The 19892-nt window shown below is 44.2% G+C and overlaps 1 protein-coding gene across 1 annotated transcript in view; it reads left to right on the top strand.

The window, feature by feature from the left end:
- Positions 1 to 19892, top strand: part of akap6 (A kinase (PRKA) anchor protein 6) — a 92791-nt gene that overhangs the window by 59191 nt on the left and 13708 nt on the right. The window contains exons 16-19 of the mRNA XM_047611122.1: positions 4692 to 4838; positions 6998 to 7237; positions 18252 to 18335; positions 18436 to 18579. Of these exons, the coding sequence (XP_047467078.1) occupies positions 4692 to 4838; positions 6998 to 7237; positions 18252 to 18335; positions 18436 to 18579 (615 nt within the window). The remainder of the gene's footprint in view (positions 1 to 4691; positions 4839 to 6997; positions 7238 to 18251; positions 18336 to 18435; positions 18580 to 19892) is intronic.

Below are 19892 nucleotides of genomic sequence, written 5' to 3'. Positions count from 1 at the left end.
TGTCTGGTGTCTTTAACGAGAGACTCAAACCTGCAGAGAGAGAGAGAGAGAGAGAGAGAGAGGGGGATGAATGGATGAATGTTAACCCAGAGGAGAGGCAGAGGAGGAGAGGGATGGAGGGAGGAAGGAGAGGGATGGAGGGAGGAAGGAGGGAGAGTCTTTAATTAGAGACAGATGACTCTGCTACGCCTCAGAAGGCTGGAATTACACTGCAGGCTACGAGGCGACGCTAATTTCACATGTAATTGTTGCTGCAATCCTCGCTGTGCTGCTACCGCTCCCTCCATCCCTCCATCCCTCCATCATCCCTCCATCATCCCTCCATCCCTCCATCATCCCTCCATCCCTCCATCATCCCTCCATCATCCCTCCATCCCTCCATCCCTCCATCATCCCTCCATCATCCCTCCATCCCTCCATCATCCCTCCATCCCTCCATCCCTCCATCATCCCTCCATCATCCCTCCATCCCTCCATCATCCCTCCATCATCCCTCCATCATCCCTCCATCCCTCCATCATCCCTCCATCATCCCTCCATCATCCCTCCATCCTTCCATCCCTCCATCCTTCCATCCCTCCATCATCCCTCCATCCCTCCATCATCCCTCCATCCTTCCATCCCTCCATCCTGACAGAGAGAGGTGAGGAAGACGAGAGAGATCAACAGTGGAGAGGAAGACGTCTCAGATCTCTGCAAACATGAACCATGTTTAATCCTCTAAATATGAACCAGGGAGGAGAGAAGGTAGAAAGATGGAAGGAAGCAGTTCAGTTAGAAATAACAAACAATATCTAAGAAAAAAAGAAAAAATCTATCTTTTTATTTTCTTCCAGATATAAATTAAATAAATTCTACAGGTAAAGACACTAAAAACCAAACATAAACGTGTTTAATTAAATCTGTTATATCTGTGGATCTATATATGTATATGTTTACCAGTTAAACTGGTCCTGCTGCTGTTTTAAACACTTAGATAAAAGCTTAAGTTTGATAAATGTTTAATTAGTTAATTCTAGTTTAGTTTGAGTTTAACTAAAATATCATAAATGAATCTACAGCAACAGAGAATAAGAAGAAACCACAGAGGAAATTAAAAGAGAAACAGTAGAAACCTGTCCTCACCCAAACTGTCTCTGTCTCCGTCTCCGTCTCTGTCTCCGTCTCCGTCTCTGTCTCTGTCTCTGTCTCTGTGATGTGTCCTGGTTGTGTCTCCAGAGAGTTTTTCTGAAGTGTTTCTAGACTCAGACGTTTTGTCGTACGAGCTGAGAGCTGAACTCCTCTGGGGCCGAGTCTCTTCCTCACTCACGTAAAATAAAACTCTGAGGGTGTTTGTCCGATGTCAGGAGTGTGTGTGTGTGTGTGTGTGTGTGTGTGTGTGTGAGTGTGTGTGTGTGTGTGTGTGTGTGTGTGTGTGTGGTTGATACACTGGGTGGATGTTTTATTCTCAGAGAGTTTTCTATCTGCAGAAAACTCACCTACTCACACACCTACTACCTCCTCTTCTTCTATGGTCCTGTGATTCTTCTTCTTCTTCTTCTTCTCTGTCTCTGTGTGTGTTTGTGTATCTGCACAAATGTTCACGCCTGGTTTTCATTGTGTTTTAGTGTGTGTGTGTGTATCAGTGTTGTGTCAGTGTGTGTCAGTGTGTGTGTGTGTGTATCAGTGTTGTGTGTGTGTATCAGAGTAGTGTGTGTGTGAGTTGTGTGTCCTGTGGGAGGCAGCTTCCTGAGCGTTTGTTGTGTCAGTCTTGATAAAGTTGGGGATATATCTGCTTTAGAACAAAGAGACACGACTCAGCATCCCCCCCCCCCCCCATCCTTTCCCTCCGTCAGACTCGGTGCGTTTACATGCACGTAAAAAAAGGAATTATTGCCTTAATCGGACTCTAACAGGAGAACTTCAGTGCATGTGAACACGTTACTACGATTAAAATCACAGTTCTCAGATCCCAGATAATGAACCTGGAATTCGATTTTCTCCGACATGCAAACAGTGAATCATAGTTTTCATTCAGATAATACGTGTGTTCATGCTCCAACAACACTTTGCTTTTAACTTGTGCTGAGGAACAGTGAGGCTATATTCAGTCTATGGAGACAGGAGACAGTTTAGAGACATTCAGACATTATTACTGGTTGGACACCTGATAGTTGTGGACATGGTCCTAAATAGTTTTAATGGAAATAGTTGTAAATAAGTAAATGTGTTGATCAGCTTTAGAAATGTCCAGGTTAGATTTACATTCTAAGTTCTAGAAATGTTTGGTTCAACATGTTTGTGGTTTTCTAACTTGTTCCTCCTGGATCTGATGGTTCTAGTCTGGTTTTAGCTCCAACGTGTTCACACAGTTTGTAAAGTTGAGCTGAAAGAATGAAACCGAACCAGGACCAAGGTGAAACAGAGTCAGACTCTGGGACACTAGACTCTGGACAGAAGAGGGTAAATGTTTAAATGTTTCTTAAGGTCCAGAGGCTCCAGAAACATTCTGTCCCATCAGAAGATATAAAGATATAGACGTATAGAGGATATATTACATATATATTATATATATATCAAAGCTGGACATTTGTTCAGAGAGAACTTTGTGTTCATGTGAATGAGGCTGAACAGGGACCAGACGTCTGATGGTTCATTCATCCCGTCTCCATGGAAAACATGTCTCATTTCGTTTTGTTTGGAGTTTAGTTTGAGATGATTCAGACTGAGATGAAGAAACAGTTAAAGGTAGAGATGACACATTTCTATGTTTAATTAGTTTTAGGGGTTGAGATGTTTGTGTTGCTTATGTAATTACATAAAACACACACTGAACACACTGAACACACTCTCCTCCTGTATAAACACGTTCTGTCTTTGGTTAAAATCATCTTTAAAGTTAATTTCATTTCATTCTGCTTCTCAATAAAAATAAATGTCTTAAAGTTTCTAAATGGAAGAGATGAGTAGGTGAAAAAAGAAAGAAGGAGAGAGAGAGAGAAAGAAGACAGGAAAGAAAGAAAGACTAAAAATGAGGAATAATAAAAAAAGACAAGATTATTTTTGCTGATGAGAAAAGGAAAATGTAGAGAAGATGAGGAGGAGGAGGAGGAGGAGGAGGAGGAGGAGGAGGAGGGAGACGCGTCCTTATCTCTTTTCCCCGAACTTTAGTTGCCACGACGACAAAGCGTAAGATGAGAAAGAAGAGGATGTTCAGAATGCATTAAATGTTTTTCATGTGTGACTGCGTTCTGCTGACATTTCAGCTCATCGCTCATTAATATGTAGAATGAATTAAACTTATGATTGCTTGTTGATTTCTCTCCTCCTCTCCTCCTCCTCCTCTCCTCCTCCTCCTCCTCCTCCTCCTCCCCCTCTCCTCCTCATGGACTCCTGTGGACTCTATATACTCCTCAGACTCCATAGACTCTTGTGTGTCCTCAGCCTCAGTTCCCACCTGTCGACAGGTTTCAGGATGTTTTTGTGTTTGTTCCCGTGGACACGATGTCAGTAAAATCGTCTCCTCCTCCTCCTCCTGTTTATTCTCTTCCTTTGTGTCTCTCCATCCTCAGGCCTGTGTCTCTCGGTCCAGTCTTGCATGGAGATTGACTGGAGGCATGAATACATCACAACTAGCCATCCATGCCCCCCCCCCCCCCCCCCCCCCCCCATTTCTCCAAGATCCCTCTCTCAGCACTTATCTCAAAGTTCGGATCTCATGCATTTTAATCGGCATGTCTATCTCCCCCCCCCCCACTCCTTCTTTTCTTTGACTTTGGATCAGTGGCATCCTTCACACAAACAACAACAAGAACAACCAAACCTCCTCCTCCTCCTCCTCCTCCCCTCCTCCTCCTCCCCTCCAGCTCCCTTCTTAAATCAATATTTGCCATCAGCGAATAAATTGTATAATTTCCTGACTGTTAGAAGACTGCGACGCCGACATATTTACCTTCCACTCGTCTATTTTATTTATTTTTTTTGCTGTCGATCCCTCGTTCCGGCGCGGTGGCTATTAGCTGAAGTGAAGGGGATGGATGGCCACGGAGAGGCGACTGATGGCATCTCCATCAGAATCCGCGACGTTGAAAAATGGCCGCCGCCTCTCTCTGATGACAGCGCAGCAAAAACACACACAAACTACAACACATTATAACACACACACTATAACGCACACACTCACACACAGAGTCACACCAGAGACATTTAAATATTCAAATGGAGTCGGGCGGTAATGATAAACGACAAGGGAAAAGTAGAATCAAGTAGCTATCGATGCAGAAAATGAAAAGAGGAGAAAGAGAAAAGAGGAGGAGGAGGAGGAGGGAAATTAAACAAAAAAAGATGGAGGCGTTGAAGGAGAGTTACACTAACAGGGAGAAAGAAAGAGGGATGAGGGAGAAGGAGAGGAACAGACTGAAGGAAAAAGATCAAAACGGTGTGAAAAGATGACAGAGACGAATAAGAACCAGGGAGGAAAAAACAAGAGAAGAAGAAGAAGTAAATGAAATAAAAGAAAACAGGATGCGAATGAATTCATAGGAAAAAGAAAAAAGAAACAGGATGAAGTTAAAGAGAGATTTAAAAAACTCCTCCATGATAAAACCTGGTCCAGGAAGTGATGTGCGGATGTGTAACAGGTTGTGTGTCTGTGAGTTTAACGTGTTGTGTGTGTCTGTGTGTGTCTGTGTGTGTCTGTGTGCGGTCCTCAGAGTAGCCACGCTGAGCTGATGATGATGGAGAGCAGGAGGACCGGTCTCTTGGGCCGAGCCGAGTCTCTGAGGAGGAGCCGGACACAACTACCCCAGGACTTCCAGCACAAGATACACAACCTGACGCACACATGGAGGCAGCTGGAGGTAACGCACACACACACACAGAGATACAACGATAAGATACGATACAATATGATACAATGAGACACAAATGAGATGATATGAGATAAGAAGATATGATGCGATGATATGATAGAAATGATACGATATGATACGATATGATACGATACAATACGATACGATACGATACGATACGATACGATACGATACGATACGATACAATACAATACGATACGATACGATACGATACAATACGATACGATATGATATGATATGATATGATATGATATGATATATGATACGATATGATACAATGAGATACAAATGAGATTATATAAGATAAGAAGATGTGATGCGATGCGATGAGATACGATACGATATGATACGATACGATACGATACGAGGAGATATGATACGATACGACACGACACGACACGACATGACGAGATGAGATGAGATGAGATACGATACGATACAATATGATATAGTATGATACTATAGGATACAACACAACACTACGAGACGAGACGAGATGAGATGAGATGAGACACGACACGACGATACGATACGATACGATACGATACGATACGATACGATACGATATAAATATGGTACAAAATTATTTACATTTTGCATCAGGTTTATTGGCTAAAACACTGAGTATAAACTGAGGGTGGAGCTGATAATTAGGCTGAATATTAATATCAAACGATGTGACATAGGAACATTTGTAGAGTGGAGGACAAGAGGAAAGCTAAAGCTGAAAGATGAGTCCATTTCCTCCGACTGACTGCAGCTCAAAGCTACAAACTGAGTTCCATAAGAAATAAACTTTAGTTGGTTTGTTGGTCACGTTGTTCCAGTGTGAATATTTCAGCCTCCTGCAGAGAAAAGACAATATATATTTAGAGTAAATACATGTTTTGTTTCCTCGTCTTGGAGAATGTACTTTACGCCTCTCAAATTACATCCCTGATGACGGCTCCTGTCCGTCCTCCACTGTCTCTTCGTCTCTCAGCCAAACTAACCACACACTCCTAATCCCAGAGCTAACGACACATATCACCGGTCAGGGGGTCCGATTGCCCCCCCCATCTAATGGGATAGTTTTACTCTCTGGAGTTCAGCTCTTCCCTCAAGTCCCTGTTGAACAAACACATACAAATGCAAATGGCCGCCAGGGACCCATGTGGGGCGCATTCAAGAGGTAACGGTGGGATGGCAGCGTCCGATCGGTGGCAGTTTGCACAACAGTAGAAGAAGACGAGCAAATGAAAAGAAGCATTCACAGAGATAAGGAAGGAAGGAAGGGAAGGAGAAAAGAAGGAAGGATGGAAGGAAGGAAGCTCTGAGTTTATTCCGTTGTGGGTTCATTTTTCTGGCCCCGTATCGTCTGTGTTGCATCACAGTTTATTCCTGCAGCAGACTGAGCGGCTGAGGAACCGGTCGGGTCTAAATCCAGGAGCAGAGAGTTTCTCGCTGTGTGGAAAATGACTCGGCTGCAGAGCTCATTACTACCTGTTTGAATCGGGCTCTCGTTGTGTTCGGCTGTTTGAAGCTGAGATTGTCTCAGATTGATCTTGTTGTGCGTTGTTTTGTTTTGGTCTCAGCTCTGAAAAATAAAAAATCAAGAATCAAACCCTGAGCTTGGTTTCATGAACATCTGCAGCGACGCTAACACAATGATCACAGACCAGAAACACGAGTCATATTAACAGACAGAAGGAAGAGAGGGAGGGAGGCAGTGCTCAGGTACGAGTCAGTGTTCACACCTGGACCTGTTTAACGTGGAAGGTGTCAGACTGAGGCCTGAGACAAACGTCCAGACCCAGACTTTAAATGTTTCCCTGTAATAAGACCTGTGAGGACCATGAATAAGACGTCCTGCTGTCAGCCTGAACGTTACCATCATTAATTCATCCTGAAAACATGACGTCCCTTTTATTGATCTGCACGTTTCTAAAGGTACACGACTAATGTTGTTGTTGCTATTGACTGATGCGACTCTACGTGATGAGTATTGACAGATGGAGTCGTCCTCTCTGGAAACTCTCTGATGTCACTGATCCACGACACGGTTCAGATCCAAGAAACATTTAAACTGGACAGGAGGGAAGGAAGGAAGGAGGGAGGGAGGGAGGAAGGAAGGACAGACACTAACGTCCATGTCTCTGGTCTTTCAGAAGATCCTCTCCGATCATTCCGGGCCGAGCTCCGTCTCCTGGAACCACGTCTCCAGGGAGCTCGCTGTCCCCCCTCAAACTCCCCTGGCAGCGCTGTCGCCCCCATCACCACTCCTCCTGGAGCAGCTGGAGTCTCGCATCAAGGAGCTGAAGGTCTGGCTCCGGGACACCGAGCTCCTCATCTTCAACCACTGCCTCCGACAGGACAAAGACGCTTCAGAGCAGCTGCAGAGCTTCAAGGTACGAGACTCAGCTTCCTCCTGGTCTCACTCATTTACATTAATTAGTCCATCATCAGATTAATCTGATTGAAACCTTTAACCCAACAAAGCATCTGAACGTCTCTATAAATGTGTGAATAAATCTACGGATTGTGACTTTAACCTGGACTCATTGTTCACACCATGAGAACACGTCTGGAAACAATGAGAAGTTACAGGAAATAGTTCAAGTTTTCCATCAGATATGTGACGGAGCTTTGACCAATCAGCACGCAGCGTTTACAGAACATGCTGTGTATGTGTGTGTGTCACTGTGTGTGTGTTGTGGCTAAGTATAGTCGTACATCGTGGTAATGAGGCTGAATGGATGTATGGAGGAAACAGCAGTTAGCCTTAAAAACCGCGGGACGCTAACAGGATATTAATCAGCCTGCATCACACAGAGCAGAGCTAGCAGCACTGATTAGCCTAGCCACACACACACACACAAAAACACACACTAACTCACACACACACATGTAAATACCTTAATTTATGTATATAGGAGCTATGTGGCTACACACTCAGTTTAAATATGTAAATGAGCGACAGAGGAAAGTAAATGCATAAAGATGAGAGCAGCGATAAAAATAAAACCATCACATGACAAAAGTTTCTGAGTTTGATTTAGTTTCAACTTTTATAAAACTGGATCCATTAAATCTTTAAAGACGTTTTAATTTGTTACAAGTTTTAGGTTAAAGACAAATCAGAAACAAATCACAACTTTGTGTCAGTTATTAAAATGATAATAATGTTAAAAAACTGGGATAAACAGGTGTTAATATACAACATGATGAGATGATGATGATGATGATGATGAAGGTGAAGGTGATGAAGGTGATGATGATGATGAAGGTGATGATGATGATGAAGGTGAAGGTGATGAAGGTGAAGGTGATGATGAAGGTGAAGGTGATGATGATGATGAAGGTGAAGGTGATGAAGGTGATGATGATGATGAAGGTGATGATGAAGGTGAAGGTGATGATGATGAGGTGATGATGATGATGATGATGATGATGATGAAGGTGAGTGATGAGAAGGTGATGATGAAGGTGATGATGATGATGATGATGATGATGAGGTGATGATGATGAAGTGATGAAAGTGATGATGAAGGTGATGATGAAGTGATGATGATGATAGATGATGTGATGATGATGTGATGATGATGAAGGTGATGATGAAGATGATGATGAAGTGAAAGATGATGATGATATGATGAGTTTAATGATGATGATTGATGATAGTGATGATGATGATTGTGAGAGGTATGAAATGAAGTGAATTAAGTTGATGATGATGAGTGAATGATGTGGTGATGATGAAAGGTTGAGATGAGTGATGATGAATGATTGAAGAAGTGAATTGATGATGATGTGAGGTGGTGTGTGTGTGTGTGGAGTGGTTGGTCTGAGTGTGTTCTGTGTTGTTTGTGTGAGGGGGTGGGGAGGGGGGGCTCTGTCTTAAGGGAGGTGGGGGGTCGACTCCATCATTTGTCTGTTTTTGGACTCGTGAGCGGGTTCGATTTCTGCACCACAACTTATCACTGTACGACTCTATGAGAAAACAGCAGGAGTCACACACACACACACATCTACAACACACACACATCTACAACACACACACACATCTATAACACACACACACACATCTACAACACACACACACATATCTACAACACACACACATCTACAACACACACACACACATCTACAACACGCACACATCTACAACACACACACACATATCTACAACACACACACACATATCTACAACACACACACATCTACAACACACACTCACATTTACAACACAAACACACATTTATAACACACGTATAAAACACACACATACATTTCACACGTGTGATTTGTAGGAAACACGACGTCTCATATTTGTTCCTGGAGCTTTTAGAGAAGAAAGGAAAAACTTTTCCTCTTTTCATCTGTTATTTGGGGACGGACGCGTTTTCATTCGTTCTCTGTAGCTGTTTGTCTCTGGAGGATGAAGAAGAATATGTGGATAATTAACTCTTAATAAATAACAACATCCCTTTAGAACAGACAACTATGGAAATCAGTAAATATGTGAATCAGTTTTTAGTTGAGTTTCAGTCTGTTTCCAGGATTCTAGTGTCTCATGTCTCTAGTTTTATTTTCAATGAAATGTGTTGTTGTACCTACAGCCAGTGGTAAAAGAACAACACACGAGGTAAATATATATATATATATGTGTGTGTGTGTGTAGGTATCAATGTATAACTGGGACAAATCAAATCAAATGTGACGTGTGAACTTAAAGGTGGTGACTCATATTTACATGAACGTAACAGTGGTTTTTATTTTAGAGAAAGTCATGGACCAACCTTTCATTTCTGGCTCACGTCCTAAATTCAGACTCTGTCCCGTTATCACACACACACACACACACACACACACACACTTTGTCTTTTAAGCTCCCTCCTCCTCCTCCTCCTCCTCCTCCTCCTCCTCCTGTCTGTAACCTGCCTGTTAATTGAATTAGTGCTCTTAAAGATACGGCGTCAGCCAGACGTTGGTCCTGCCGGCCCCCGGGCCCCCGATGACTCTCTATTGTAGTGGAAACGCTGTGGGGGCCGGACACACCGAGAATTAATAGACTGAGCCCGACACACACGCACACACACACACACACAGACGCACACACACACACAGACACACACACACACACACACACACACTCTGCAGGAGGATCAACGCCGCCCGAGCGGCTGCAGAGATTCACAGAGTTTATTGGGGGAGAGAACAGACCAGTTACCTGTGTGAGGACGACTCCACACGTTTCCCTTCGTTTTAGTGCAAATGAATCCGTTATGAAGTGTTTACATTTAATGGACTCAACTGTCACAAAACATGGAATAAAGAACTGGACATTCCCAAAGAAAAGGAAGAGGAGTTTCTGTTTAGTTCCAGGTCTCAGTGTCGTGTTCTCTCAAACTGAGCCTTGGATGGTAATGGATGGTAATTTGGGACGTAATAACTCTTTTATATATTTAATGACTCTTTTATTGAAAGAAAATGCAGTTAATGTCTTCAGTGTAATTTTTGCACATTGCTAACTCTTGCTGCCATGGCCCAGACTGGACCCTCTGTGGGCCTCCTCTGGTCCACGGGCCACATGTTTGACACCTGTGGTTTAGTGTAGAAACATGTTTCCCTGAACAATGAAATTCTTCTTTTGCCCTCCACACAAAACGTATAAAATAACTCTTAGAAATAGAGAATAAAAAGATGCTTCCCTGTAATTAATGCTGCGCTGCCTGGATTTTACTCTGAACGTGTTTTTAAAAATAGTTTTTACGGTTCTTCATGGAGCAGTTGGTCTGGCAACGCATTCTGTTTCTATAGCGTCAAATAGGATGAAACTTATCCAAAGAATTGACACATTTGAGTGTTTTAGTTTCAGGCCCAAGCCCCGCCCACAAACATGGAGGGGGTGGAGCTTATGACCTGTAGTGCAGCTTCCAGCCACCAGGGGGAGCTCTACTGGCTTTGACTTCATTTGAGAGGAGCTGGTCCTTCCTCCTCTCCTCACACTCGCATTCAGACACGTTTCAGCTTCTTCTTTACCGTGTTTGATGAGTAGAACTGTTTGTTTTTACTGTTTTCTTTTCTTTTTTACTGGCGACAGGTGAAATGATACGTTCAGTGTGTGTGACAAACATCTTCTCTTCTGAACTGAAGCTGAAATGTCTCTTTCATCCCTCCTTCGTTCTTTGTGTTTCTTTCTCCCCCGCTGTCCACATCAGATGAGCCTGGCCTCCCCCACTGTTTCTCACCCACGGCCTCCCCCTTCCTCCCCCAGACTCCTCCAATCATGCTCTTTGACCTCTGACCTTCCTCCAGCTCTATTTTCAGCTCCACATGTTCCCCAGAAAAATAGGATTCATAGATTCACTGGAGACGTCCTCACATCAGATCCTCCATCTTTGTTTTCAGAACAAAACAACAGCAGCTAATCTTAGCTTACTAGCCCCCTAGCCTCCTAGCTAACAGTAGCTCCTCCTAGCCTCCTAGCTAACAGTAGCTCCTCCTAGCCTCCCAGCTAACAGTAGCTCCTCCTAGCCTCCTAGCTAACAGCAGCTCCTCCTAAGGAGTTATCTCTGTACCAGCGGGTCTTCGTGGTGCGTTCAGGTTCAGGTGTGTTGTGTTGATCTTGTCATCGTTCGTCTGCAGCTTTGATTCACGTGACATTAGCTCCACGTCTGTGAAGGTTTAGATCCAAAAAGAGTTTCAACAAAGTCGGCTGGACCTGTAGAGTCTAGAGAAGACGTTTAATCCAAGTCTCCTCTTCAGTTCTAGACCCATCATGGCTTTTATTAGGTCCATGCTCACTGCAGCTACACCCCCCAGCCCCAAATCCACCCCCTCCACCCCCCCTGCTCCTCTCAGGCCGCTAATAGGAGGTGACAGCGAGGCTCTGATATCGATACCTGCTGCATGATGAGGATTAAAGATCCAGCGACTCCCTGCCACGAGCTCCGGCTGCTGAGTGTCTGTTGATTACGACGTGTCTGTGAGTTTGTGTGTTTGCGTGTTTGTGTGTTTGCGTTCTGCTCGGGTGCCTTTCTTTCTTCTTTCTTTTCGTTTTTGAAGAGGCGTTTTCTCGTTACGAGTTGCTCGTTAGGGGTCGAAGGCGAGCAAACAGGTGAGGCGTTGCCGGGACAACGGCGTCAACAAAACAGATTCAGACTTTCATCTGGTCTCGGGAGGGAGGGGAGGAGAAAACACCCAGCGCTTTCATCAGCTAAAGGAGGAGAGACAGAAGAAAGAGAAACAAGAAAACACCAACAGGAGAAAGCTCCGAAAACACGAGAGGAAGCAGAGAAGAGAGGTCAGAGATAAAAGACATGACGGAACAATGGAGGATAAATAAATGAGAGAGACGAGCTTCATCGGCTGGATCCTTAATTACACTCAATGATTTTTAAAAGTTGAACTAGAGTTGTCAACAAATCTTTAAACAGATTAATCTCAGAGTTGATGTGGATTAATTTTGATTAATCGAGATTAAATCTCATTAATTTTTAATCTCTATTAATAATGTTTTATTGTCCGTCAGCAAACAGACTCCAGAAAGAAGAGAACATGTCTGCACTTAACCTGCAGTCCAGTTCAGTCTCATGGGTCCCACCAGTAACACAACAGAATAATTACCTCTGAGTAACAACAACTCCACAGTTTTTAGTTAGAACGAAGAAGGAGCAGCCAGTTAGAAGAACGTTTGCATTGAATAAAATATCCCGGGTCTGGGTCGTCCTGCTGTGGGCCAGATTAGACCCTCTGGGGGCCTGTTTTGGGCCGCGGACCGTATGTTTGACACCTGCTCTCTATAGGTGAGTGGACGGGTCAGTGATCTCACACAGAGAGAAAGAAAAAGGCCCAACGCAGGTTCTGAAGTCCAGATGTTTGACGTCATCTGATCTAAAAAACAAGACAGAAGAGAAGAAGAGACGCTTCATTATTTATTTATAGTTTAATTAACAGGGACATTATCCAGGACGACCGGGACAACGTGACGTATATGAGACAGTTACAGCAGTACTGTCAAACTGTTTACACACTAAACTCAAATTTAAAAAATATCTGAGCAGCTGATAAATGTTCCCGTTGTGTTGGATGTAGTCGGTGCTGGTGAGTTCTAGACGTTTGTTCCTTTCTCTGAGGAGGATGATTGACCACATGTTGTTCTGCACTTTGACACTTCCACTAAAAGAAAGATAAAGATAAAGGAGGAGAAAACCGAGGGAGCAAAGTGAGACGCTGAAAAGAAAAGGAGGAAAAAGACGGATGAGAGTGAGTTGAAAAGACGAATCCAGGGAGAAATGCAGGCGGACAGGAGGAGATTGGGTTTTATTGATAGGAGCGTTTTAAGCGGCGTGTTGGCTGCGCTGCATTAGTGAGAACAGTAAATGCTTTCACTTCATATCCTCCATTTGTTTACTGCTGCTGAATATTTTAAGAGTAAAGCTTTCATCCCTGAAACGTCTCTCAGCGTCAGCGTCACATAATAACTTACAATAATCAGCCGGGCCTGGTGATGTCAGCGCTCATCCATTCTGACTCTAACAGCGACGCTGCAGACGCTCGTCCAGACTCCGCTTTATATCCGCTTTATGTCTTTCTGCTGTAAACGTGTGATAACTCACAGACGTTCTAGACGTTATCCACCAGGCATGAGCACGGAGAACCACCGAGAACCAGCGAGAACCACCGAGAACCATCGAGAACCATCGAGAACCATTGAGAACCACCGAGAACCATCGAGAACCACCGAGAACCAGCTGCTTCGGTTCCTCATCAGCCTTCGTGCTCATCCATTCTGTTCATACTGAATCTTTACATCAAAGCACGTCATTCACATCACGTGACCACAAGGAAGCAAGGAAGGAAGGAAGGAAGGAAGCAAGGAAGGAAGGAAGGAAGGAAGGAAGGAAGGAAGGAAGGAAGGAAGGAAGGAAGGAGGAGGAACGGTCCAGGGCAGCTTCCCCTCTGGAGAAGAGACTGGACCAGAGCTTCGTGCTGCTCATAGAGTTTAAAGGCACCAACATGATGAAGCATCTGATCACATGTTGTTCTGTTGTAGTTGTGACTCAGGAGTTAGTTCATTTCTGCTGCATTTGTACAAAAAACATTCTTTTCTTTCCATGAAGCTGTGTGACCTCTGACCTCTGAACAAAGCCAACAATGAAAAAACACAAACATGTGACTGTGGAGCTGTGTCTCTCTGATGTAATTTAATGCATGTGGAAGAGGCTCCTCCTACTTTATGGTCTCTCTCCGTTTTCAGTGAACTGGCCTGAGAGCATTTAATGAAGCCGTCTGTCTCTATAAGTGATGTTAAAACAGAAACTTCTCTGACATGATGCTGCTGGTACAGATGCATCCTCCTCAATAGAGGCCATGCAATGACATCACTTCCTGCTGAGGCCACGCCCCCCGACTGGCAAAAACATGGTGAAATGTATCAGTGAATAAAAAATGTGGATTATTGGATCAAACTAAAGAACAACTGGACTGAACAATGATCCACAGAACTACCTCATAACAAACGGTCCATGAACTTTGACATGTGACCAGAAACCAGTTCTCCTGATATTTATATGAACCTGATTTCAACTCTAATAAATATTACACTGATAGTAAAGTACGACCTTTAGGTTCTTTAAACAACAACAGCTCCAGCAGCTTCGTACCAGAGGATCCTCATTAGGAAACTGGATCAGCCTCAGTTCCACTTTATTCAGTTTATTTCACTGACTAAATAAAAGATGCTAACGCTAAGAGCTTCACTGAGAAGTAACATTATCTATATAATATGTAAGTTAAGGTTAAATAAATAAAAATAAATGAATATAACCTGACACTAAATGAACCACAACACCAGGTTTCTGGGTTCCAGCTGTTTCTTCTAATGGATTGATCCGTATCTGTAGAAATATATCTGAGCTGCTTTTCACATCTGTTGGTTCTTTTATTTAGTTTAGACTCAAGCTAATGTTGCTAATGTCTGTAGCTGTGACGTCACGTACACACTCTCTGTATCTCTCATTAAATGTTGTGTAAAGACAGAAAAATCAAGAAAAAGCTGCACAGAACCTATTTTTCAAAGGTCGTCTGTGTTTTCTGTTATTCTGTTGCCGTCCAGCAGCGAGTTTGACTCCAGAACTAGATTTGAGAGGTCGGTTGAGGATTTGTTCTCAGTTTCTGAGTTTGTTAGAGGACGAGGTTCTGGGCGAGAGGATGATCTCTGGTTCAGGAAGAAACGTCTGCAGCAGAACCTGGAACTTTCCCTTTCGTATGAATTCAGAAGGACGGGGGGGGAGGGGGGGACAAAGTTGTTGAAAGCTCGGGGCGGTATTAGCTGTATTAGCTGTATTAGCTGTATTAGCTGTATTAGCAGTATTAGCAGTATTAGCAGTAGCGGAGGGAATATGTGAGCAGGAAGAAATTGTCGACAGGAATTCATTAGGCTCGTTGTGAGATAACGAGTGCTTGTGGTTTTAATTGACTTAATCAACAAATAGAATTAATCAGAGATTTCTAATTAATGGTAATTGATTGAAATATCCACTGGGTGACCGAGCCCCCCCCCCCCCCCCCCCACCTCCTCCTCTTTCACTTCGTCCTCCACGTCTTTGCTTCTCGTCCTCAAACTTTTTACTGCTTTTTGTGTTTTTAGTTTATTTGTATTTGAAGTCCCCCCCCCCCCACACACACACTAACACACACACACACACACACACACACACACACTCACACACACACACACACACACACACACACTCACACACACTCACACACACACACACACACACACACACACACACACTCACACACACTCACACACACTCACACACTCACTCACACACACACACACACACACACACACACACACACTCACACACACACACACACACACTCACACACACACACACACACACACACCTCCACCTTCTAATTAGATCGAGGAGATGAGGAGGTGGAGGAGAGTTAAGAGGATTTTGTTTTTAGGAGGAGATTTAAGAAGGAGAGTGGGGGGGGGGGATTAGAGGAGGGCAGCTCCTCCTCCTCCTGGTCACTCCTCCTGAAACATGTTGAGGAGGTGAAGAGTGATTCAGAAATAAATGAAGAACCAGAGGAGGCGCATTACTCCTCCTCCTCCTCCTCCTCCTCCTCCTCCTCCTCCTCCTCCTCTAGTCCAGATGTCTCAGTCTCATCGTTGTGTTTTTGTCCTAAAGGCCACGTCTTTAATGCGTCTCCATCGTCCTCCTGTTGTTTAGAGTAACACACACACACACTATAATACACACACTAACACACACACTAACACACACACTAACACACACACAGTAACACACACAGTAACACACACACTAACACACACACACAGTAACACACACTAACACACAGTAACACACACACTAACACACACCAACACACACACAGTAACACACACAGTAACACACACACACACACAGTAACACACACACACACACACACTATAATACACACACTAACACACACACACTAACACACAGTAACACACATACACTAACACACACTAACACACACCAACACACACACAGTAACACACAGAAACACACAGTAACACACACAGTAACACACACACACACACAGTAACACACAGTAACACACACACACACAGTAACACACAGTAACACAGTAACACACAGTAACACACACACACACAGTAACACACAGTAACACACAGTAACACAGTAACACACAGTAACACACAGTAACACACACACACACACAGTAACACACAGTAACAGACACACACACAGTAACACACACAGTAACACACAGTAACACACAGTAACACACAGCAACACACACAGTAACACACAGTAACACACAGTAACACACAGTAACACACACAGTAACACACAGTAACACACAGTAACACACACAGTAACACACACTAACACACACACAGTAACACACACAGTAACACACAGTAACACACACAGTAACACAGTAACACACAGTAACACACACTAACACACACACAGTAACACACAGTAACACACACAGTAACACAGTAACACACAGTAACACACAGTAACACACACAGTAACACAGTAACACACAGTAACACACACAGTAACACAGTAACACACAGTAACACACACAGTAACACACAGTAACACACAGTAACACACACAGTAACACACACAGTAACACACAGTAACACACACAGTAACACACACAGTAACACACAGTAACACACAGTAACACACACAGTAACACACAGTAACATACAGTAACACACACAGTAACACACAGTAACACACAGTAACACAGTAACACACACAGTAACACAGTAACACACACAGTAACACACAGTAACACAGTAACACACACAGTAACACACAGTAACACACAGTAACACACAGTAACACACAGTAACACAGTAACACACACAGTAACACACAGTAACACACAGTAACACACAGTAACACACACAGTAACACACACAGTAACACAGTAACACACACAGTAACACAGTAACACACACAGTAACACACAGTAACACACAGTAACACACTCTCTGATCCTGTCGTCGTATTCTGAGTCTCTGTCTCATGTTTAGACAACGAGGAGAAACACAAATATGCAAAACTGCAGAGATGAGGAGGAGGAGGAGGAGGAGGAGGAGGAGGAGGAGGAGGAGGAGGAGGTGGAGGAGGAGGTGGGGGGGGGGGGTAAAGTGTGTGTGTGAGGGCGAGCGAGGCAGGTGTGAGTGGGGAGAGAGAGTCCTGTTCCTTTGTAATAGTGTTTAATATTTATTGGAAAAATGTAAAGGAGGATGTAAAGGAAGTGGTTCTGAGAGCAGCAACGGATCAGCATAAACACACACCACCACCAAAACCTCGCTGAGACACACAAATATATGCATATGTTTGCACACACACACACACACACACACACACACACACACACACACACACACACACACACACACACACAGACTCTGGTACATGAGCAAACAGTGAAACATGCAAACACACACTGACCTTTGAGTGAGAAGCTCATCAGCATTTACTGATTTAAACGGCTCCTTCCTTCCTTCCTTCCTTCCTTCCTTCCTTCCTTCCTTCCTTCCTTCCCTCCTTCCTTCCTTCCTTCCTTCCTTCCTTCCTTCCTTCCTTCCCTCCTTCCTTCCTTCCTTCCTTCCTTCCTTCCTTCCTTCCTTCCTTCCTTCCTTCCAGGGTTGGGGTTGGGTTCTTCCCGTCAGATATCTTTTCGTGTCTGGATAAAGTTTGGTTTAAAAGATGATTCAGCTTTTTATTCATCAATTCTAAGGAGATGAGTTCATCATCTCTGGTGTCTGAGGCCACTGAATGCTAACAATGCTAACAGTGCTAACAATGCTAACAATGCTACTGTTAACAACGTCTTGTGTGTCTTCTTGTCTTCCAGTCTCTGTGTTTGGAGATTAGAGCTCGACGTCGAGGAGTCTCCTCCGTCCTCAAGCTCTGTCAGAAACTACTGCAGCAAAGTCAGGTAGGACACTTCCTTCCTTCCTTCCTTCCTTCCTTTGCCCTTAGTTCAGTATACTTCAGTACTGAATATGAACCTGTCTCTATCTCTATCTCTGGCACAGTCGGGCTCCATGGCGGAGGTGGGCCCAGACGCGGAGCAGCACCGGGAGGCCCTGCAGCTGCTGTCAATCAACCTGGAGAGGAGGTGGGAGGCGATCGTGATGCAGGCGCTGCAGTGGCAGAACAGACTGAAGAGAGAGCAGCAGGTTAGAGCGCCCCCTGCCTTCCTGCCTTCCTTCCTTCCTTCCTTCCTTCCTGCCTTCCTTCCTTCCTTCCTTCCTTCCTTCCTTCCTTCCTTCCTTCCTTCCTTTAATTTCTCCATTAATTCCCGTCCAGCAGATAAACGGTGTCAGACTCAACTTCTTGAAGGTTAAAACTTTGATCTTTATAAAGTTCTTAAAGTCTTTTTTTTTCTCTGGAGACGTCCTTGCTGCGTCCAGACGCTTTATGCTCTGGAGGTCATGAGTTTGCTCAGGAAATAGATTTGGTTGTGGCTGTGAGATTTTTATCATTCTCATGCGAACATAGAAAAATACCCTTGATTAGAGCTGGAGTCTGAGAGGACGGAGTCAGAGAAAGGATCAGGAGACAGAGGCTCGTCTGTTAGTCGTCTGGTCCGATCAGTGTTTCCTCCACAAACACAAAGAAACAAACGATCTCTGAAGACGTTGACAGTTTACATATCAGGAGATCACGCCTGTCTGAGCCGTGACGCCGCGTCGCCTCCAGCTCCGTCTCATTAGAAACCTGCAGCCGATGAAGCGCTGCAGGTTTGACGCCGCCGGCCGACACCTCTGCTCCGTCCTCGCATGTGAAGCGTCGACTGTTTTAGGTGTTAAGTGAAAAATCGGTGGCGAGGGAGTCGTCCTGAGCCGAGCCGCTCGGCCTGAACCAGAGCTGAGTGCTTTCTGCAGCTAACGAAGGCCGAGAGCTGCAGCAGAATGGAGCAGTTATGGATTTTTAATAGTGATGAATATGGGTGTGTGGAGGCAGGAGGAGGAGGAGGAGGAGGAGGAGGAGGAGGTGAAGGGTTTGGATCACAGTCACTTATGGAAACAGCTGAGAGGCCTAAAGCTGGAGGCTTGATCTCACTCTGATAATTGACAAATGCTGATGTGTTAAGAGCTGAAGGAACAGATGATAGAAGAATGAAAGAACTTTTATCTGTGGGACACATTTAAATCTCTGTCTCTTCATGTTATTTTATTTAAGTCTGATGAATCTTTCTGGTCGTCCACGTCTCTCTGGAGGACAGTTAGTCTTTAGTGGACGTCCCAGACTCTGGCTGCTGTTGTACCCCTCACATAGACATGCCTAGCTCTGCTTCTTCTTCTTCTTCTGCTTCTTCTTCTTCTTCTTCATGGTGGTTCTGGGAGTAGGAACCAACGTTTTTGCAGGAGAACTCAGTTTCAGTCACATGTCAATCAAAGTGGATCGGTGGCTCCCATTGGTCCAGATCATTGACTGTATAAAGATGGAACAGCTCCTCTAAAGCTGAGCCAAAGCCAGTAGAGCTCCC

Source organism: Mugil cephalus, chromosome 17, assembly GCF_022458985.1.
Source record: "Mugil cephalus isolate CIBA_MC_2020 chromosome 17, CIBA_Mcephalus_1.1, whole genome shotgun sequence".
NCBI classification, from domain to species: Eukaryota; Metazoa; Chordata; class Actinopteri; order Mugiliformes; family Mugilidae; genus Mugil; species Mugil cephalus.
Note: the sequence above shows the minus strand (reverse complement) of the source record. Positions and strands in the feature narration are given on the sequence as shown.